The following is a 24752-nucleotide window of genomic DNA, read 5'->3' on the forward strand; positions in this document are numbered from 1 at the left end:
AGTCTAATGGTTATCGTACTTGACTCACTGTTATTTTAGGTTTTGGTTTCGATCTCAGCTTGAGTATTTTTTTTACTTACAAGAAGTGAATTGTTTATCAAAAAACATAATATTTTCATGCCCGTATCGCAGTTTCTGTATGAATTAAAATAAAATAAATTATCATAAAAATTAAATTAATTAAAATAAAATAGCATAATAACATAATATAATAAGATTATAGCAAACATATAATAACATAATAACATAATTAAATAAATTAAAATAAAAATTAAAATAAAATATTTATGCATATCTTTAGACCGGGCAACGTCGGACAACCTGCTAGTATTAAATAAATGCGCATTGTTTGAAGACTGTATGTTTCCATGTTTTATGTATGCTGAACTGTTAATTTTTATTTTTTAGGTTTATATTTTTTAAATCAATATTTTCAGACTGTACATGGTTGTACAGTCTGAATATTATCATTATTTCGACTGTTCTTATTTTGAGTGCTATTGTTGGATCATGACCTCAAGTAACGTCAGGTTTGGGTTGGACAATGCAATAAAATATTGGATGCTATTTGACACACACATATATATTAATACATATCTAAGCAATCCCGGGTACTCAAGTTCCATTGCTGACCGGATTTTGGATGTGCTAGTTATTGATCTGAAGACGATGTCATTGGTCAAAACAAAAAGACAATGGATATCCGATTTATGAATGTCAATAAAAACGGACACACAACAAAGAACTAGGGAGAACAATAGCAGAGTCATCACAGAGACGTGTGGACACATTTTCGTTGCAAACACCCATTTCCATGCTGTCTCGTCTTACTGTAAGCCACTTGTCATCAATAACAGTTAAAAGTAAATAAATTGATTTATAAACTGGAGCGAATTGCTTGTTATTAAAAATATATATCCGTACGCATTTAAGAAAAGTGCACCAACAATTTTTTTTTACTCATGTTCAATCTCTATCAAGGCATATCGCCACTGTGAAGTAAAGATATTTAGGACCATACCTAGGAAAGATTAACAAGATATCGGTTTACGTTATATTTAAACTTCTGCAAATCAGTACAGCCAGTTGAGCAGGTAGCAGGTAGCAGGAAATGGAATTCCAAAGTCTAGCTGTTCAAGGGAAGAAACTATTAGAATAAAAAGTTTTCTGACATTTAGGGGCCTCAACAGTGAAGGGGTGAGATTTTGTTGCTAAGCAGGTTTGTCAGGAATATGTACGTCAAGAGGCATAAGTGCAAAGAGTTCATTAGAGCACATTCCATTAAAATATTTGTAAAACATGCACAGAGGTGCAACATTGTGGCGATGGGACAGAGGTTGGATCTTAGTTGACAAAGTGGGATATATTAGATTGGAAACTCTTTTTTGGATCCTATTCAATAAGGAAAGGCTAGTGGTAGATGCACCAGCCCAGATGTGGCTACAATACTCCATGCATGGACGAATGGTGGCCTTGTACAGGTACAGTATACTCTTAAGTGTGATTAGTCTTCTAGCTTGATAGCCACTTTCTTTGCAGCAGCTTTTGCAATGTCCTTAATGTATTTGTTCAAGTTCATATAGCCTGCAAATGTTAGGCCGAGGAGTTTGAAGGAAAAATTCTCAGGTAGGGTATTATTTGTCATAGATATAGATGGTTGAAGAGGCTTCTTGTAATTGTTAAAGGAGAGCAGTTTAGTCTTACTAGCATTAAATGTTACCATCCATTTGCAGTCCCATTCCATTATGGTCTGGAGGTCATTTTCTAACGATTCTGCCATTTTCTTAGATTTATGTACATCCTTTCTTCCCTCATGCATGATATAGAGTGTTGTATCATCAGCACATATACCCATTTCGGACACAATATTATCAGGGAGATTGTTTATGAATATCAGGAATAATATTGATCCAAGGATCAATCGCTGAGACACTTCCACGTTAATGTTATGCTGCTTGGATGTATGTCCATCAATGACAACCTGGATGGTCCTATTGTTTAAGAAAGAATCAAATTATACGTCCAGGTATACGGTAGGATTTAATTTTCATTAGCAACTCTTTGTGCCAGACTTTGTCAAAGGCCTTCGATATATCAAATTCAACATATATGAAACTAAATGATCACAGAAACAATAAACATATATACACTTGTTGTATAGACGCTTATATAACATTATTTTTTTACAGTGTTTAGACTAATGTAACTTAGGACCTTCTTCAGGTGTATTTTGTCAAATTCAGGAATCTTTGTCACTTGAAAATCTGCATAGAATTTTGGACAGAACCTTTGATTTAATCCACAAAGGTAGCATGTTCTCATTCTGTCAGCCATAACCTGATAGAAGTGCTAAGTATTTTGCAATTATATTTTGAGTATACACTGAAAATTGAACCTTCAACCTCCAGAAGAGTGTCACTTACAACTGAATTTTACCACGTGCTTTATCTGTTATGCCACAGGTCCTTACCATAATTCATATAAGGAATGATACAAATACAAGAAAAATGTTATAAAAAATTACCAATACACTTGAAGAGAGTACATTGACCGAAACAGCATCAAAATAAAAACGTCTGTGGTGAGAACAATGAAATACAATTATTTAAGAAAAAACAATTATTTAACAAAGAACAATGAAAAACAATTATTTAAGAAAAAAAAAGTGCCCCCTTTTAGTTGGAAAATGGAGCAAACTATCTTTAGGGATTCTGATAATGGAATTGGTAAACAGACCTGGCTCTTAGGAATTTCGTTCTGATTCTGTGTTTCCTTTCTTCATTTCTTTTCTGCTGCATTTCATGTCTCTCGTTAGAAGAGAGCAGTGCCAACTTAAGGTCGTTTACCTCCTGCAAGAGGTTGCCATTCTCGGCTGTCAAATCCGACAATGAAAACTGCAAGAGAAAGAAGAGTTCCATATTAAAAAAAGAAAAAATTTTTTAAAAAACATAAGATAGAATGTGTTTCCATCACTGTAATTATGTTAACAGCTAAAGTGGACGACTTTAGCATATTATCATTACAAGGCCATGCTTTTCCAAACAAAAACATATTTTAAAATTCTAGTATGTATGTAATATTACATAGCAGCAGTCTTGCATTTATGAGATGTTGAGAGCATTAACTGTTTTATGATACTTTCTTTCACAAGTAGATTTGGAATTTGCTAAACATGTGCTATTTTCTTGAATGTAATCGCTCTATGATAGACAAGAAATACTTTTATATATTGTTTGGATTTTCCGTATAATTGTTCTCATCTCGAGTGTTATTTTTACAATGTGTCATTTGATGTAACCTCCGACGTTCTCAAGTGAATCTTGTTGAACTCAAGAATTTTTCCGTTAAACTTGAAAAGCTGCATAGAATTCCGAATGGAACTCTTTATTTAATAAATGGAAGTAGCATGTTTTCATTCCATCAGCTATAATTGGGTAGAAGTCCTAAGTACTTTGCAATTGTATTTTGAGTGTCGCCCACACTGAGGATTGAACCTTAAACCCTCAGAAGAATATAATTTACAACTAAATTTTACCAAGTACTTTATCCATTGCTCCATCTTGCATGCGACTCCGACTCCTATGGATTAAATAAGGAGTTCTGTTTGAAATTCCATTTACATACCAGAGTTTGATAGAAAGATTTTAGAGTTGGACACGATACACCTGAAGAAAGTGGAAGGTTATATTGATCAAAACGTTATAAAAGTAACACTTAAGATGAGAGCAGTAGTCCAAACAATCAAATAAAACGAATAATCAATTCTCATCTCAAAAATTCAGAAACGAATACTATTTTCCATACAAAAATTTTACCATAACAAGATTTTCTATGTATTTGAGTTTTTTTGGGTTTTTTTAACTTATAAGCATGATGAACAAGACTGATTACTGTCTGTTTGTTAAATACGCCAATGGAATTCCTTAATATAGATCCTGTCGAGGACTTGTCCAAGGTTAGAGCTTTGAATGTTAAGCGTCATTAGTTTTATGAAAATGAATCTTTGATATTTCAAGTTTATAATTTTAGCTGATTAGAAATATATATCTCCCATCCGGGACGTTTAAAAATCACCGTTGATAGCAACGAATGGTCTTGTTTTCCTTAGTGACATCATGCCATGAGAGATAAATAAGATGCAAAAAAATGTGACTATCCTGATGAAGGCATGATTACATCAAAAAATTCTTGGATTTACAAACATTGCTTTTTTTTTTAATCTACATTAAATTGGCTTACTAGGCTTTGAACTTACATTTTGAATTATATAATTATTAATAAATGTAATCATCTATAATTATTATAATTAAATTTATATAATTATTAATAAATGTAATCATCTATAATTATTATAATTAAATTTATATAATTATTAATAAATGTCATACACAGTGTTAAAAGAACAAAATAGAAAACTAAAAAATTAGATACAGTAACATTTAAATAAGTTGTTTGTTATGGATGTACAATAGAAAAGGAGATTAATAGTCATTTAATACCAAACAAATACAATTGTCTGCATTACAATAAGAAGACACACGTATTGTCAAGGCACGAAATGAAGACATGTACGACATTACAGTATATGCAAATTGAACTTGTGTAGAAGTTTCTTCTGATGGCAATATAGCACATGGAGAAATATGTATGACAAAATTGTTTGGCCATTTGACAATGGTTTCAAAGTCATATGACTTCATAAGGAGGAAGTTGTCAGGATTTTTAAAAGCCATATCGGACGAAACTACAGATGTCCATGCACTTTGAAAGTTGAGCCAACAAAGATGGAGGCTTGTTTAGAATTTGCCACCAGGTGAGTAGACCAAGATTAAAACCTCTCACATTCAAAATGCCTTCTCATATTGGTACCGAAAATATCTATCCAAGAGAAATAACTTTGGCTCAACCGTTTTATAGCGGATATTTCCCTGATATATAAGTTGTTGACTCAAAACCGACGGTTCCATGCTGTTCTAAACTTCTGTAATATATAAATAAATATTACACTCTTATTTTGAATTTAATTTTCAATAATTGAGCACTCTGCTGAATTTCTTTCCACTAATCTTAGCAAGAAGATTATATATATATATATATATATATATATATATATATATATATATATATATATATATATATTATACTGTAGAACCCCGGGATACGGTGGCCTGGCCCTAGAATATGTTTTTTTTTTTTGGTTCAGGTTACAATGTGGAATACAATGTTTTTTTCCGGACCTTAGTTACGGTATTTGCTCCGCCTTACCATATTATTTATTTACGGTGTTATTTATTTGATTATATACATGTGTATTATATACTGTACTGTATCTTGTTACTAATTTTTAATGCCGTACCCCGGGGGTTCTACTATATATATTATTATGAGCTGGGAGAGACCGGAATTGGGTGTAGTTTCTTGTACAGAATCTTCGACTCTGCATATTGACAGTTCTTCCTACATTGCTCGCAACACATGAAGAAATATAAAGTGATACGTCAGCCGTGAGATTTACGACCTTTGTGACACATTGTCTGGCTAGAGATAAGCTATTCTCATTATACTCCCAAGTGATGCATATGGACGGCAAGAACAAACAAATGGTTAAACACAGATTTACACATATAATGTTATTACAGTAAGGGATTCAATCTTCATGGAATTTTCCTAAAACAACTCAATGGACTGAGGCGGGAGATGATCACAAGAAACATATTTATGATATAAGAAGTAAACGAACGACTCAAAAGGGGGAATATCGGAGTTGGGTAAACCGAAAATGCAAAGTACTTAGATGGATGTAGCAATCAACGATCAAGAAAATATTAAAAAAAAAAATTTATCCAGTCCTGAGGAGTTCCGAGTGATCAGAAGATTGTGTCACGGTCCATGAATTGTTCAATCTTTTCTCCCCTTTATTTCTCTCTCTCTCTCTCTCTTTCTTTTCTTTTTCCTTTCGTTCTATATTGGCATTTTCTCTCACACTTAACTGATCATCTTAGTCTTTTCTTTCAGCAAATTATCCTCAGTCTTTAGGCGGTGTGTTAACAATTCATTATAACCTTTTTGCGAATGCTTCACTTGGTTGACATATTCTCCAAATTGATTTTAATGATATGCTTTATGATGCAGACTGTTGCATCAAGTTGCATTATGATGATTTCGTAATTCATCACCATATCTTGGATTAAAACAAAACATGTATCCTAAAGTCCATTATGGTTTCTGTAGTCCGATTTAGGCGATATCCTAATCATTAGCTATATCCTAAACAAAACATGTTTCACATTGTTCATTTTGGTTCCTTCATAGCACAAGAAAACTCTAGAATCATCATCACCCCTTTTTCGGTCATCTCTGTGTGAATTGACTTGGGCATACGGCACGCGTGTTGATATATCATGGATTCACACTATAGCCTAGCCAATGAGACAGTGTTTTGGTATTTGTTCTAAGCTATGCAACTATACATAAAATGTATTTTTGAGAAGCTTTTGTCTGTGTATGTTTTTTGTTGTTCTTCTTCCCGTTAAACGTTTCATTTCCACTTCTTTTTAAGCTTCTAACTGACTTTGTTGCTAGGTGACTTCGAATTTTTCCCTTTTTTACTTTTGGAGGGAGAGAGAGATTGTAAGAGAGGGAGAGTGAAAGAGGGATGGGTACGGGAGTTCCTTGTCTAGCTATTCACATTAGTTAGCGGTTAATTGCTTGTTGGCATAAGAGATGTGGAAGAATCGTCTGGCTATCTGGTAGTTCAACTGAGGGGTGGCTATTGATGTGTTATGGCCCTGTTATGACTTCACATCATAATATATACATGCATACATATATTATATTATCTTTGTTGTTTATGAATACCATATATTCACAATCAGCAAAAGTCTTTTTGTAGTCTCAGGTCTACTCTAACAGAGTGATGGTACCTATCAGAGTCCCATCTATGATGAGTTGAATGAAATCTATCCTGGGGTATGAAATTAAACTGCATCTGCTGATGAAGTCTCAATTTAAGAGACTTGTAGAATCATTCTCTAGTTGTCATTATTTCCAGGTTCATTTTGACCCCAAATGATAATCTCTATTAGGATTTCATCTATGGATTAAATAGAATCAGCACTGAATATGCATACAATCGCAACATGAATAAATGTTTAAAGTTCTTAATAACTTTAAACATGAAAATTTATCCAAATTACTAGATTCAACGTTAAATAACCAGAAAACAAAACAAAAAAACATCTTTTAGAAATAATTAAACTTACTGAATTTTTTAGTGAATCTTCCTTGTCCAACCTTGATTGGTTTAAACCAGCAGATTGAAGTCTGTGAATTTCTTGCCGCATGTAATTTTGTGTTTGTTGCAATAACTTACTGCAGAGATAAAACAAAAAAAGAGTATGCCCATCAGAAACAACTATTCTTTGAAATCTAATACAAAAAAAGCAAATAAAGCAAGAGTTGTCTCCCCCTCCAATCTTTACTTTTTGAATAGCAAAAAAAGAAAAACAGAAATTAATCAAAGTTTTTGTTGGACTTGGGTGATTTTTAGTTGTGAAAAGGTGCAATCTTTTGCCAATTTAGCAGGCATTTTTCAGTTTTCTTTGGGGTGGGGGGGGACTAGAGTTTTTCTACGTTACCAGTACATGCTTCATATAAATAAACATTAATGCAGATTTATGCAAAAAAGCCGAATGTATACGAATCAGTATCAAAATAAAAACAAGTCAGCATTCCAACACAAGAAAATAATGAAATAACATTCAAAGCTGCTTTGACATTTTCTAGCTGTTAATGTAAACAGTTATAAAAAGCCAAACAAAACATCAGTTTTGTCTAGTTCAAAAACAGTATCAGTACCATTATTCCGTATATCAAACGATAAGGCCACTGAAAAAAATAATAAATTTACTTTGTAATGTGGCCCTAAACTGACAAGCTATTCCTCTTAAGTATTAAATCTGCCAGTCCATTGGTGGAAGAGAAAAATAAAGTAAACGAAAGAAAACCTTGAAAATAGGACAAAATTTATAATCGAGAAAGTAGCTTTGAATTAGGTCACATAATCAAGCTTATCAATCAGTTTACTCCCAAGGAATTTGCCGTAAACCATGCCTATCAACCTGTTGCACCTTGACAATTCCATATTCTGTATTTCAATTGCAATTCAAATTGCTTCTTTTATATCTGACCAATTAATTCTTTTAGAATGAATGTGAAAAATAAGAAATTCAGACAATTTGTCATGACAGAAAAATATTCATTAGAATATGCAGAGTGTGGATGATATTTCGTTGCTCATTTCATGAATTTTTTACTCTTGCTATTAGCCTAGTCTTCACGAAAACAGCGCCTATATTCCCATTCTGTATGTGAGATTAAGTAATAAAAGTTGAACAATGTAAAAAAAAATTTTCGGTGTCTTTCTTATCTTCTGGAGAAAAAAAAAACTCTCTGAATGTTAGACAATTGACTGAAGAAGAGAGAAACCAAGTAAATACTAATTTTTATTTATTTTTTTCTATCCTATACATGGCATCTTCTCAATAAAGACAACTATGTTGCACATATCCAGAAGAAGCAACGTCACACATAACCATTTGAAGTACATTATAAACATTCAGAGAGTATAATCATGTCGACATATCAGTTTTCATTAGATCACTGAAGTTAAGTGGCATTGAGCCTGCCCAGTATCAGATGGGTAACTATTTGGGAATACTAAATGATGTATGTAAGCACAGAGATCAACATCTCTGCTTTTCACAGTTCCAGATCACATATGGACAAAGTGTAGCACCTGTTAGCCGTCCTTTGATATTTTAGAGGATTACAAGGGATAAATGGAGTTTGTCAGTCGTGGTGAAGGCAATACATCTAGAAAAGGAGGAAGGGACTCTATTAAAAATCCAAACCGGATAGAGGAAGTCCATTGGCCCTGAATTGTAATCTTCTAATGATGGCATTACAAACGAAAACACCTGCTTCCAATTTGTCATGAGCCAGCACGGAAGTAGTAAGGCTTAGAAAACTGTCATGAGAATGTTCATGTCATTGTGCAATCTGATCTAACCAGAGATTATGAAACATAAAAAACAAACATTCATATTTGGAATCCCTTCAATTTACGATTTCAAAAATTTTTTCTTGCGGACATGAATTTCACGATTTGTTTGAAAAGTAGTCATTGTCTGATATAAGGAGAAACTCCGCATTGATCAAAGCCAATTGCTTTTGGACGTTCCCGGCGATCGCGCCGGGAACCATGTGTTAAGCTTAGTTTCACTTTTATTATACAAAAAAGCCCAATCCACATGCGGCGATTAAAAAATGTTGAATATTTAGCTTTTCAAACTCGGGCAAATTAAATAGACAGGCGACCCCCGTTGTTAACTCGTAGATATTATGATTTAGACGTGACATAAAAGTTTTTGCCTTTTATATATTTATAGGTAATAAATTTGATAATCCCTTGCAATATTGGCATACAATCGTGAGTTGGCATGCTGTTCAAACCAATCAATCAAAAACCAGGTCAAAGGTTACCTCTGACTTTGAAATCATGCTTTTATATACATGTAAGCTTCATGTAAATTTTAGCTTCTGTAAAGCTTAATATTAACAGGAGAAATATTCAGATGAAAATGCCTGTCCATTCTCACCAGTGTCAGGAGCAGGAGGGGGATGACAAGGTGTATCACCTGTTAGCCTCTCTTTGATATTCTGGAGGGTTACTGTTCAGGGGAAAATGAGGTTCTTTAGGCAATACATCTACTAAGAGATGGCGGGGGCCTCTGTTGAAAAACCAAACCAGATAAAGCCTGTTGGCCATGCATGGCAATCTTCTAATGATGACGTCACAGACTCAACAACATGCGCTTCCAATTTGCCATGAGCCACCACGGATGCAGTAAAGTTCAGAAAACTGTCATATGTGACACATATCCATAAGAAGTAATACCACGCATATACATTTTAAAGTATATTTTTAAATATAATAAATTTGAGCATTCCTCACAATATTGGCATAAAATCTTCAGGAGTTCAAACCAATCAATCAAATAGCAGGTAAGAGAGTACCTTCGACTTTGGACAACAAAATTAAATAAAATCATGCTATATAGATGTCTTGTGTTTTACAGAAAATGAAATTTACATAATATTCATAGGATAAATATCCAGACAAAAATATCTGTTGGGAGAAGGAGGGGAGATGACTGCACCACTTCACCTTGCTATATTTCTAATCTCAAAGCAAAACAAAAAATGTTTGGTGCTTGTTCAGAATTTCAACTAAAAACAATGTTATCCACTTAATTATCATGTCGAAATGAACATAAGCTATTTACTTCCACAATCTATCGATCTATCATTAGCGTTTTTTATGCAGTTATCTCCTTTGTTATCATAAAAACTCCTGTTTATCTCCATATATAATAAAATGACTGCAGAAATTTCTCTCTGGACCAAAGTATCGTAAGTTTGTAACAGATGCTGCATACAAATTCAATACGTCAGGGTTAAACCCAATATCCCATGTAGCTTCCAAACACCATTTTATACACATTCAGTCGTGCTATTAAAGTGCTACATTGCATTCTATGAACAACACCATCACAATCGCAACATCTTTAGAGGAAGGAGTCCCTACTTTTCTCTCTAATTATTTAGTCCTACCACTACTACAAGTTATCACCAGTACAAATTCTACACATTCCACAGAATCTGTGATTACACCAACTGTGTCTGGCTTAATACATAGGTATACCTAAGATAATCTTTCCAATTTCCAATTCATAAATAATAAAGGCTCCCTCGACAAAGTCCGTCCATTCTGATAAACTGAACTCTTAAAATTTTCATATTTTGGAATCCAATTCTTCGATTTATGAATGAACGCTTACTACTATTAAAATATGCCGTCACTTAGAGATATATTAATATGCCCGGAGTCAAGTTCATTAAATCCATAGAGCATCAGAGTCATGTAAGATCAAAAAATACAAAAGAAAATCATTAAACAAACGTTAAATATCCAGTTTACTTGCTTTTTTTTTTACAAAGTTAAAAACACGCTTAAGAATCTCCATCATCATTTACATCATCATTCTCAACAGTGTAGATGACATTTTTGTCAAAATAACTTAATAACTACACCGTTCTTGCACTCGATTTTTATGCCATTATACACACATGTACATTGGTGATATTCAAACCGACGCATTACATATATATTTATATATTGAAGAGTTTACCGCCCAAATATTTATTGTCTTTTATATTAAGACTAGCGAGGGATAACCGGCGTTGCCCGGGTGTTTGGAGGTGTGTGTGGAAACTCCAGAGGTGGGAGGGGGGTAAAAAAATAAGTATGAGGATCGAACCCGAACCGTTGAGGCAAAGTTGTAAATTAAAGTGTGAAAAAAAAACGTGCAACGTTAACCATTGCCCCACCGCAACATGCTAACGGAAACACGTTTGAATTTATTTAATTACTTGGATTTGACAGGTGCCCGTTTTAATGAGTTAATGAGGTCAAGTTTGACTGCGGAATTTTTATTTTCCCAAGATGTTATAGGAAAAAGACTAACCCACATGCGGCGAGCGACAAATGTTGAATATTTATCTTCCTGAAATCGAGCAAAATTAAATAGACAGGTGAGCTTCGTTGTTAACTCTGAGATATTACGATTTATATGTGATATAAAAAGTTTTAAAAAGTTGTGAAGCGACCGACCGCTTCTCTGAAAAAAGCATTTTGTAGACATACAGGAAAAGCGAACACACATACAAACATACATTTTTGCTTTTATATTTATAGATTTCTCTTCACAAAAATAACAAATAAACAAAAAATAGAAACAATTTACAAAAAATAAAATAAAATTTTAAAAAATACAGAAGTTTATTTGTTAATTATCTTATCTTTTCCGTGCAATTTTACGACACTCATAGGGTTTCTGATATCATTATAATGAATTTCGCAGGTGAAATCATCGCCAACAAATAGTTTATACATATTAACGCTATGCCTTCTGACGACCAGCCAAACAACACATGTGCACGCATTGTTTGGCTTATGACAAGACTATTTGCTAGCGACAATTTTAAATGTGTTATTCGGTTACAGATTACCCAAAAAACTTTAAATGTCATCAGATAAGGTGAATGTGAAATACAATGAGAAACAACCAATTTAACTTTTTTTTGCAGCTTCAACATTACCTTTTTTAATGCTATATAGAGAAGTCGGCTATATTGAGGATATTGACTCTAAACTAATTTGAAGTTAGCTCTCAAATATTTGCATTTTTTAAAAATTATTATGCCATAATAAAAATTGCAGAAGTTTATTTCACGATTTAAAACTATTTTATTTTTTGCTAACAATTTTATTTCCGCAACATATTTCTCTGCTTAAAATTCCATAATGTTGTTTTTTTGTTTTGGAAAGAAATCTTAATAAAAAAATGTAATTATTTGGAAGCAAAACTCTTCAATATATAAATATATATGAAATACGCTGATTTGAAACATTTTAGTTCACTCTCTTATTTTCATTACACATTATAGGCGGACGGTAACAACTGCTATCTAATAGGCCACACTACCCTACTGTTATGTGACACGTTAGGTGAAAACACAGATTAATCACAGCACATAATCAAATCCCCATGTTAAGAATGGGTTTATAGATACTAAAGTTGTTACTTCGGTACATTCATTTTGACCATAGGGGCCAGTGCCTACTATTTTACTGGGTCGGCAGTGGCTTCTACTAAGAACCGTAGTTTAATTGTTTGTTTTTTTTACAGGTGGCGGGGAATACTTCCACCGGGCTAAGCCAGTACCTGGGTCCTGCTAGTTAAATAATAAACAACTGTTTTTATATGCCAACTTTTAACTCAACTTGCAAATTTTATTTTTCGAAAGCAATATTCGTAAGTTTTGGATATGTTAATAATTTCGACATGGCAATTAAGTAGATAACATGGATTTTATTCAAATTTTAAGTGAACTTTTTCAATTTTCAATATTATTCCGACCAAGCACCAAATGTTTTATGTTCGGGAATTTTGTAAATGAGGATTGATAATTCATAGTACTTGAATCATTTGAACTACTGTTCTCATTAGGAGTGTTACTTCAGGCATTGTGAAAATAATGTTCAAGATGAGAATAATAGTCGGAATAATCAAAATAATAAAAATAATAATAAAAATAATCAAAATAATAATAAAAAAAATAATCAAAATAATAAAAAAATAATAAAAATAATAATAAAAATAATCAAAATAATAATCAAAATAATAATCAAAATAATAATCAAAATAATAATCAAAAAAATAATCAAAAAAATAATCAAAATAATAATAAAAAAAATAATCAAAATAATAATCAAAATAATAATCATAATAATCAAAATAATAATCATAATAATCAAAATAATAATCAAAAAAATAATCAAAATAATAATCAAAATAATAATCAAAATAATAATCAAAATAATAATCAAAATAATAATCATAATAATCAAAATAATAATCATAATAATCAAAATAATAATCAAATTATTCAAAATAATAATCAAAATAATAAACATAATAATTCAAATAATCAAAACAATAATCAAAATAATAATCCAAAGAATCAAAATAATAATGAAAATAATAATCAAAATAAAAAAAAAAAAAAAAAAAATGTTTGATTGAAAATAATTAAAAAAAAACACTAACGTTTTCATTTTCTCTTCCTCATATCGTCTCCGAAGTTGCACGGCTTCGTTCTTTGCCTCGGCCAAAGCAGGTTTTAATTTCAGCAATTCGTTCAGTTCACTTTCCGCACTGCTTTGTTTTAAGACGAGACTATGGATTTGTTGTTTCAACCTTTCAGCCTACAATTAAATTTGTTTTATATTTTTAGTTTTAAAACGTTTTATCAATTTTTAAAATTCCAAGACAAATTCATTTTTCAAAACTAAATTTCATATGGATTATTCAGATATATATCTCACCTTGCTTTTTATATGCAGAACGTTTTCACCGATGTAACGTCCGAACATATTCATAAAAGTATTTAAGCATAAAATAAGAGTAAAGTTGTAAAAGAAGTGGGCTCTCTCTATCAGGCTAGAAAATTACTCATACCTGATACTATCCTATATCTCTACAAAGCTACCATTTGCTCATGCATGGGGTATTGTTACCAAATTGTATCTACCACTGATATCTCCCTCTTAGACAAGATCCAAAATAATGTCGCCAATCCAATAGGTTCTACACTATCAATGAAGCTCCAACCCCAGAATGTTGCACCCTGTACCAGTTTTACAATTGTTTTAATGGGATGTGTTTGGACAAAGGTGTATCACTCGTGCCTCTTCGATGTAAATACCCCAGACAAAAAGCAAAATCTCACCCCTTCACTGTAGAGGTCTTTAGATGTAGGAAAGTCTTCTACTCTAATAGTTTCTTCCCTCAGACTGCTGGACTTTGGAATTTCCTCCTTGTCTCCTGCTTCCCTGACTGTACGGTCATGCAAAAATTTAAATGTAATGAAAACAAACATCTTGCTGCTCAACTTTCCACATAGTGTCCCTGCAGATATGATCTCAAATAATAGCTCCTTACATTCAAGTGACAATATGACTTGTTTGAGTGAATAAGAAAAAAACTTTCTGTTCTCTTTCAATTCTTCAAGTATTGGTGTTCAGGTTAAAAAAAAATGTGTCTGTTCTTCCTTAGTCAATGAAAAATTGCAACCCCAAAATGCAAAAGTGTACACACGGAAATGAGGATAACTTACCATCTGCTTTGAAGGATAGATATGGTTTATCAGAGTCAGTGATCCTGATTTAGTAGTAGAATGAGGCATTGCAACAGAATCTTGAAAAAACAATTGGCAAACCAGTTGTAAGGAAAGAAACACCATTTTCTAAAGATGGTTGATTTGAGAGACAAATCGAAAAAGAAGTACGCCATCTTTAGAGCTCAGATAAAAATATTTTTGTTTGATAAATTAAAAACTAAATTAACTGAAACGCGTTGGTGCTTAACGACTGACCTCAATCTCAGCTTGGACGATTCGTTCACGTGCGGATCTTATTTCCGCTATTTGTTGGGCAGATCTCTGTGATAACAAACTTTCAGAATCACTGGAAGACATGTTTTTCTGAAATTGAAGTGAAAAAAAAAGCAAAACGCATTATCTGAAACAATGGTCATTCCAAAACTAGGATAAAATTAAAACGTAATAAAAAGTGTAAAACGTTGAACAAGTTTAATTAAACACAAAGAACGATTTTAACTTCTTGGTTGATTCATGTAATTTATGATAGATATGAAATATCCTACACCCTCACCATTTTTGTTTGTTAAAAATTGAAATTTAGATCAAGCTGTTGATTATTTAAACACACACACACACACACACACATATATTGAAATTTAAACTACAACAATCATCTAACAGGGTTGTTCCCCTTTCCCCTTTGGATAATTAATTTTCCTTATGTAAATTTCTGGTCATTGTTTCCGTCCTCTCATGGTAGCTATCATCATCTAACTGACAATCTCTTTTAACTCTTATCCTCGAGTCCCTCACTGGCTTGGTTAAGTAATGACTTATTAGTAAAAACAAATTTATAAAGCAACTAACCTTATTAAGTTGAGATTGCAAATCCTGATTGCTCGTCTCCAAGATTAAACTTCGTTTAATTAACTGTTTTACATCATCATATACCTGAATAATAATAACATAACAATAACAAAATAACAATAACAAAACATAATAACAAAACATAATAACATTAATAACATTAATAATAACAAAACATAATAACAGTAATAATAACAAAACATAATAACAGTAATAATAACAAAACATAATAACAGTAATAATAATAAAACATAATAACAGTAATAATAATAAAACATAATAACAGTAATAATAATAAAACATAATAACAGTAATAATAACAAAACATAATAACAAAATAACAATAACAAAACATAATAACAGTAATAATAACAAAACATAATAACATTAATAATAACAAAACATAATAACAGTAATAATAACAAAACATAATAACAGTAATAATAATAAAACATAATAACAGTAATAATAACAAAACATAATAACAGTAATAATAATAAAACATAATAACAGTAATAATAACAAAACATAATAACAGTAACAATAACAAAACATAATAACAGTAATAATAACAAAACATAATAACAGTAATAATAACAAAACATAATAACAGTAACAATAGCAAAACATAATAACAGTAATAATAACAAAACATAATAACAGTAATAATAACAAAACATAATAACAGTAACAATAACAAAACATAATAAAAGTAATAATAACAAAACATAATAACAGTAATAATAACAAAACATAATAACAGTAATAATAACAAAACATAATAAAAGTAATAATAATAAAACATAATAACAGTAATAATAACAAAACTAATGAAAACAGCTAAAATATTAAGGAAAACCCTTGAATGTGGAGACTAACACGCATGAGCTTCAGGCATAAACTGGACATACAAAAAATTCTACAGATGTAAAACACTGTTCTGGCTTGCAATAAGCCACAAAGAAAACAGAACAACGGAATAGAGTTTAAACAATGTATTACTGGAACAACAGCGTAAAAAGGTTACAACTGAAGAGTAGTAAACGTCACCGAGCAGGCGAGGGTCGCTCTGTGTCCACACCTGGGATCAAAAGGTCTATGGTTTATATAATGAATAGAACAGTCCATTTAGAGGGTGATTCCCCCACAGCACCGCCCCCTAAGCTGATTTTTGCGGTTGTGAAAATCAGTATTTCTTCCTTTTGGGGCAGACCACCAAGGCGCTTCCTCTTTTTGCCGGAGCGTATCTGTTCTGACAGCCCTTTGGAGGGTCTATGTCAAAACAGTCATACACAGTTTCAATCGCCTCACTGTCGTCCTGCTGTGGTTCTTCTTGATCCTCGTAGAAGCGTTTCCTAATTTGGTTCAGGTGCCTCTTATGTTGGAACTTTGGGCCCTGAATGATGTATGTAACATAGCCGATTCTTCGTAAGATCGTGCCCTGTTCCCAAAAAGAAACGTTATTTCTAAAATATCTAAAATACACGTTATCTCTGCTGTTAAACCATTTCATTGGCATTGTAGAGGTTCTGTTGTGTACCATGTGTTTGGGCAGCAGTTTATCAAATACGGATTTTATTTTTCGTCCAACCATGATTTCTGCATCTGGTTTGTTCGGATTTCTCATGATTCTGTAAACCTGCAGAAATTGCTGAAGGGCCTTTTCTGTCTGTGTACCGGGCGCCTTTTTTAATGCCCTTTTAAGCATATTGATGAAGCGTTCAGCCTGGCCGTTGCTTCTGGCATGGTACTGGGGTGTCGTAGTATGCTTGACTTGATACGTCTCGCAGAATTCTCTGAACTCTGTCGAGGTGAACTGTGTAGCATTGTCGCTAACCAAACAGTCTACAACCCCAAACCGAGCAAACAATTCCAATAAAAAATTTGTCGTTGTTGCTGTGGTCGGTTTTTTGCATCTTAGTACCTCTAGCCATTTAGAGTAAGAGTCAACTACTATCAGATAGTAAAAATCCTCCACAGGTCCCGCATAATCGATGTGGATCCTCGACCATGGTTGTTCAGCCTTAGGCCAAGGTTTATATGTTATCAGTGGTGCTTTTGCAGCCAAAGCTCAGCCTTTGCATCTATTCGCCATGTCGGTAATATCTTGATCCATAGCTGGCCAATAAACAAAACTTCTCATTAGACTTTTCATTCTGTTTATTCCTGGATGCCCCATGTGAAAATCCCTGAGAATTCTTTTTTGAAGGGTTTGGGGGATGACAACCCTTTCACCATATAACAGTATTTCCTCGCAACCAGAAAAAATCTGGACTGGTGTCACCCAATGCTAATTTCTGCTTCGTGGTTTGAATGAAATTGTCATTTAGGGATTCTGACTTAATTTCCTGAAGTGTGACTGGCAGTTCGCGGATAATATCATGGTTTTTACATCACTATTAATACGTAGTGCCACGATTACTGAATCTTTAAGAGGTTCCATTTTGGCAGGAATCAGTCTCGATAGGCCATCTGCATGGGCTAGTTGTTTTGAGGGGAGAAATTGAATTGTAAAATTATAGTTCAGCAGAATAGTTCCCCATCTTAATAGTCGGTTCACAGTGAATGTTGGAAGACCTTTTTTTGATCCCAAAATGGATATCAACGGCTTATGATCGGTTTGTAGAAAAAAATGTCTTCCGTACAAGAACCGGCAGAATTTTGAAACTGCAAATATAATTCCTAGGGCCTCTTTCTCGATCTGAGAATAATTCTTTTCCGCTGGCAAAAGAGTCTGTGATGTGAAAGCAATAGGCTGTTTTGAGCCATCCGGCATTCGATGTAGCATGCACGCCCTGACACCATATTGACTAGCGTCGCTAGCTACTATTATGTCCAACTACGGGTTGAAATGCGCTAGGAATAGTTTTGAAGTCAGAATTCTTTTTATTTCTTGGAATGATGTCTGGCAATCTTCTGTCCACTCCCAAGCCTTATCCTTTTTCAGCAATTCATTAAGTGGTGCGCGCAATTTGTGCATATTTAGGATGAACCCCTGATAATAATTTGCCAAACCTAAAAAACTCTGCAATTGAGTTATGTTTACTGGTGCTGGCATTTCTTAAATAGTGGTCGCCCTATCTGGGTCTGGGAGTCTTCCATCTTTATCGAGTATTTGACCCAGGTATTTAATTGTTTGTAAAAAGAACTCGCATTTATCTGCTTTGATCTTAAATCCATAATCTTGTATTCGACTGAATACTTGTCTGATATGTTTTTCATGTTCCTCCCTGCTTTTGCTCGCTATGATAATGTTATCAAGATATGCGATTGCAGTGTCCAAGCCGGACAGCATAGTATCCATTACTTGCTGGAATATTGCGGATGCCACCTTGATACCAAATGCGAGTCTTTCGTATCTGTACAAACCCCGATGAGTGTTATACAGAGGAGGTTAGCGCTTTTGTTGTTTACCGGAATCTGTAGGTAAGCGTCACTTAGGTTGATCTAAGAAAAAAACTTGCCGCCATTTAATTTTGTAAACACTTCTTCTGGACTAGGTAATGGATAGTGAAAATCTTCTAAGGACCGTTGAGTCCGGTCTTTTCTTTACGTAAACTGCCGGAGCAGCCCACTCACTATATTCAATTTTAGTTAGTATACCAATGCTTTCTAATCTGTCTAGTTCCTGATTTATTTTGTTCAGGGAAGTGAACGGGACATTACATTTCTTTTTAAACACCGGTTGTGTACCAAGTGTAAACTTAAAATCTGTGGCCATTTTTGTACAGCTCCCCAGGCCAGGAATAAATACGTTTGTGAATTCTTTTTTAAAACAAGTTATAAGTTTCTCCGTTTCTGCTGGGCGGGTATCTATTTTCTTGCAGAATGTGGATATAGGAAGATCTCAGAGACGAAAATCCTCAATGCTGTCAGAACCGAACAGGTTCTCACTATCTTTTAGCACATACAATCTTAGTTTTTTTTTGTTTTCCCCCGTAAAGTGACGTTTGTAATTAATTCACCTTCAAAATGAATTTTTGTACCATTAACGGCTGTCGCTGTTCTGTTAGTTTTTAACATAGTCGGCTTTTGTAATATTTTCCACGTTTTGAGATTTATTATTGAAAGATCCGATCCACTGTCTAATTGGAATTTAATAGCCTTGCCGAAAATGTTAACCGTTACATATTTGTGTAGATTTTCATCTACAACGTCCTTAGTTCTGGTTTGACGTACACAGCTTCTATTCTGAGTTTTCTTACAGTGCAAGCTTTTATGACCGATCTTATTGCATAAATGGCATCTTTTTATTAAAAATGGGCAATCCCTTACCCAATGTATTCCACTACATCTGAAACAAGCGCTCTATGCTTTTAGTTTTTCTGAGTTTCGGTGGTTAGTGTCTGTGTGCCATTTCGACGGTTTTTTCTTAGTTATCATTTTATATTCGCGATGCCTGCTTCGATATTTCTTGCATCTTTTTTTTATAATTTCTACTTTTTTACAATCCTCAGTCAATTTTTGAAGTGTTAAGTTCGGTTTATTTTCTAATTTTGTAAGGGCTCTGCACCTGATTTCCGCATCTTTTTCCGAGGTTAACCCTTGCGCAAACAGAAGATATTTAAAATTGTCTGCTGTTAGTTCAAACAACTCAAAGTCATCACAGTCTTTGTTCACTACAGTTGCGTAGGTGGTAAAATCGTTATTATCGTCTTTTACAACATTCAAACATCTCCAACGTTTATGGAAAAGAGACGTTTTTGGCGAGAAAAGTTCTGTTAACAAATTTACCATCTCATTGAATGATGAATCTGCTATTTTCCGAGGCAAGATGTAATCCACGAATTTATCATGCTCAGCCGTTTTCAATTGTCGTAGTCTGGTTTTCTTTTGATCAAACCAGTTGCTGCAGTCAATATTAAAAAAATCTTCATAATGCCGAAAATACGCTGTGAATAATTTTTCCTCTTCCTCGTATTTAAAATTGTCTATCGCGGTCCATAGTGCATTCTGAGAAAATGCTGAATTGCTTTCCACATTCGCATTATTTTTAACAATTTCTGTAAGTAATTCCTCTGTTCGTAATTGACATTTGGCTAACTGTTTTTCAGTTCATATTTGACATTCCGCTAACTGCTTTTGCAATTCCTTTGCTGATTCATCGAATCGTATTTGACGTTCAGTCCAGTGTTTTTTCGAATTGTGACTGACGCTTTGCGGCATCAATATGCAACTTGGTCAAATGTTCCAACGCTACTTTCAATTCATCCATTTTGCTTTGTCAGCATTAGCAATTCCAAAACGTTCGCTGAATTTTACAAAACCGTTTTATTCTTTCTTATTTCTTCCTCCAGACAATAAAACGAACAGAAAAAAGATAAAAATGTTCATTGTCTAAAGAAAAAAAAAATCAAGTGTATATTTTTCTCCAGAGAAAAAAATAATAACGCCTGATTTTAACAGCGAAAACCACAAGTGACGAATTCTTTTTCCAAAAGTATAAAAATTTACCTTTCTAAGTCGTGACGAACCTTTTTCTTCTTGCAAAAATACAGCGCTATCTTTGAAAGTCGTGACAAACTTTTTTCTTTTCAACTCTTTTTTTTTCGGTAATGATCTGCGTTTTTTGGGGTTTTTTTAATTACCGTGAACCTTTCAGTTGCAAGTGTTTAGACACTTCCTTAGACTTGATAACATTTGAGTCCGACGTCGTTAGTATTTTTAGAATACTATTTCAACAGGAGTATTTTTTTTTCAATGTCATTACTGGTTTCGATTTTAGTATGCTCCTTGAATCCAATGTCGTCAGTGTTTAGTTTTTTAGGACACTGTTTTCAAACGTGAGTACGTTCTCCGAATCCAATGTCGCCAGTGTTATAGCTTGCAATAAGCCACAAAGAAAACAGAACAATGGAATAGAGTTTAAACAATGTATTACTGGAACAACAACGTAAAAAGGTTACAACTGAAAAGAGTAGTAAACGTCACCGAGTAGGCGAGGGTCGCTTTGGTGTTTAATCCACACTTGGGATCAAAAGGTCTATGGTTTATATAATGGATAGAACAGTCCATTTGGAGGGTGATTCCCCCACAACAAACACAAAGGAGTATCACATGGAAAACTGAAACTGTATAATTGTAAGTTTAAGTTAACCCCCTGCACCCGTATCTTTCTTCCATTTGTGTGTGTGTGTGTGTGTGTGTGTGTGTGCGCGCGCGTGTGTTACCAAAAACTGACACCACACCAAATAAGCAAGGAAGGTCAAGGAATATAGAAAAACCGTGGAGAGAAAGTACTAGCCAGATCTCCACTGGATGAGTGCAAAGAGGACTGGGACCTTGGGGAGGCTTTTTGCCACACAAATTCCAGCGAAGACCAATGATCGCTGCCAACAAAAGGTCAATGCTAAGCGGCTGTTACGATAACGCAAATTCATCTGCAAAAGTTATCGAAAGAGGTGGAGAGTACTGGAAATCTGAGGAGACTTCTTGCACTAAAACTCCAGAGAATACCACAAATTGTTCTCAAAGAGAAATTTTTGAGTGAGTAGTTAGTTGGTTGGTTGTTTTTGTTTTACGGCATATCAACCCTTTTCGGGTTATTTAATGCCGAATCCAAAGATTTTGAAGAAAAATTTTTTAATAGAATATATTTGTTGTTTTCAAGTCGGTTTCTATTTAACCCATAGTTGGGACCCTAACAGGTACTACCACTCCGGGTCAGAGTGGACCTGGGAGCAATGATAATTAAAGGGTGGCTCCACACTCCCCAAAGCCCACAAGCTGGGGCTTCACCACTGGATATAGTTTAAGGTCATATCTAGGACCTTTGAGTGAGTAAATAATAATAATACTAATAATAATAATAATAATGAGTATTATAGTAACAATAATAATAATAATAACAATAACATAAAAATAATTAAAAGATTTGGAACCTTTAAAAAAACGAAGCAATCAAAATAATATTGCATAATAATCTAAAGACCCTGTAAATAAAATAGTGTAACTATTATATCTGACAGTGGAAATAAGTAAATCAATTTTATATGCACTTAAACCATAAGAGTTATAAAATAATCTGGCTTCCCTTGAAATTTCAGAAATCATACGAAAATAATCGAACATTTCCTATGCAATTTTTTTTCATTAAGCACCAACATGGACAGCACTCCCTTCGTTGTGTTTCACAAAAATATTTTTACATTTTTAATCATTACAGAAATTATTATATTTATTCCAAAATTTTAGATTCTCTCAAAAACTTCTTTGAAATAAAGGTAGCAATTATATTCCTTCCCGATAAAATATTAATTAATAGGCAACCACTGGTTCATTATTGTACATAAGAAAAAAATATTACCATATTCCCATATTTCATAATTCTGGTATTTCTATTCTTTAATTCTGACTGCTTGATAATTTACATATCTTTAGGTAAAACAAACTCATTCGATGCTCGAAATATACGTATATATTTGGAAGATGATTTTCACAAAGACTGGAGAAGTCTATTAACCATAACCTTGAAAAAACTCAGGCTACAGTTAGGAAGAAAAAAGTTAGCAGGAAGTGTTCATTAGTCTTTTTGATAAATATATTATAGGATGTCTTTCTTGTGATAATATTCTAGATATCAAATATTCACTTGCATATGTAGTTAACAATGTCGTTTTATGGATAACAACATTTTCACTTTTCTTTTGTCGTCATAATTAATGAAAAAGTGTGCTACAAACGCCCATGCACAGCCACTGTTCATTGCTGGCAAAAGTTCATTGAGAATCATGGTATGAGAATATGTAGAAAAAAAATTCTGGGGCATAAAAGGTCGTTCATTTTAATAGTACCATTCCTACCTTCGTAGCTTTTCAACTTTTTTTATTTAAAAAGAAATAGACTTTACTTTGGAAGGACCCTCGTAAGTCCAATCTATCAAAAGCTTTTTTATTCTTCCTCTATCCTTCTACTATCCCAATCACTGTGCTGCAGCATATTAGTATATTCTACAGAATGATTACTGGTATGTCGCAAAAAGATTATAGGTGGAAGTGACAAGCTGTTTTAGGTGGAATATTTTCCCTCAATCAGCATTGAAGAATTTGATTGGATTCGCAATCCTTTTCTAGATTTATTGATGAAAAATCTTTTCAATTTTGAGTTACATGAAAAGGAAGAATTAGCAAGCCTTTCCAGTGATTATGGACTCAAATTGAAGTATGCACAACTGCCATTAGACACCTTTTGGATTTCTGTTATTGAAGAGTATCCAACTCTGAGTAAAAAAGCTATCAAAGTCTTGCTGCTGTTCTCAACTTCGTACCTATGTGGATTGGGATTTTCTTACCTAAACAACATTAAAATAAAAAACAACATTAAAATAAAAAAAAAACGTAAAAGACTTAAAAACATTAAAAAGTTAAGAGTATTCTCTCTCCTATTCGCCGATTATGGCAGCAGTAGTAAAGCACAACTGTTCCATTGATATTCACCGTTATTATTCTATACCAGATTTTGAATACAAGATATGTTTTATTCATGTGAATAAAAACTTTCCTTGCATGATCGTCTTTATTTTTATTATGGAATAGCAAAAAAGGCTTTATGAACATAAAATATTCATATTTTGTGAAAATTTAAAGAGCTCAATGGTATACCACCACGTAAAAAAAGATTGGAGACCACAGCTCTACCCGAATGAATTCCAAAATTCTATTTTCTTAAATTTGTCAACGGTTTAGTCAGGTCCAAATATTTTGGTAAATATCGTCTGTAAACATCCCCCCCCGCCGCCTAAAAAAAGATTCCATTTCTTTTGTATTTGTATGTATAGCTATTATTAGTATTCTTTTATAATAAAACCTGGGTTTTTTTTTTAAATTGAATAATCTAAAAATAATATTTCGCTATTGTTTATGCATTCTAATTCCTCATTCCAGCACTTCTTAATTTATTCAAGATGATTTGAGTTTTCATTTTTAATTCATTTTCATTGGTACCTGCCATGCATATTCTTGGTTGGTAAGAAGCAGAGGTGGTTGTTAATCAGTTTCAGCTTCAGCTTCAGCTTCAGTTGTTAATGAAATCAACAACAGGTGCTTCAGAGGGGCAACAGTGAGACACTCCCAAAACAAGAATGGTTGAGACCACTGATA

At 33.3% G+C, this 24752-nt stretch overlaps 1 protein-coding gene across 2 annotated transcripts in view; it reads right to left on the bottom strand.

Annotated features, from left to right (window-relative positions):
* LOC145290401 (uncharacterized) overlaps positions 1 to 24752 on the bottom strand; it is a 179332-nt gene that overhangs the window by 13953 nt on the left and 140627 nt on the right. For both annotated transcript variants that reach the window (XM_080136484.1, XM_080136486.1), the window contains exons 19-23: positions 15655 to 15738; positions 15061 to 15168; positions 13734 to 13891; positions 7263 to 7371; positions 2737 to 2894 (exon numbers count right to left, since the gene is read on the bottom strand). In XM_080136484.1, the coding sequence (XP_079992610.1) occupies positions 2737 to 2894; positions 7263 to 7371; positions 13734 to 13891; positions 15061 to 15168; positions 15655 to 15738 (617 nt within the window). The remainder of the gene's footprint in view (positions 1 to 2736; positions 2895 to 7262; positions 7372 to 13733; positions 13892 to 15060; positions 15169 to 15654; positions 15739 to 24752) is intronic.

Source organism: Euprymna scolopes, chromosome 2 (assembly GCF_053919585.1).
Source record: "Euprymna scolopes isolate OS-2025 chromosome 2, ASM5391958v1, whole genome shotgun sequence".
Classification (NCBI taxonomy): domain Eukaryota; kingdom Metazoa; phylum Mollusca; class Cephalopoda; order Sepiida; family Sepiolidae; genus Euprymna; species Euprymna scolopes.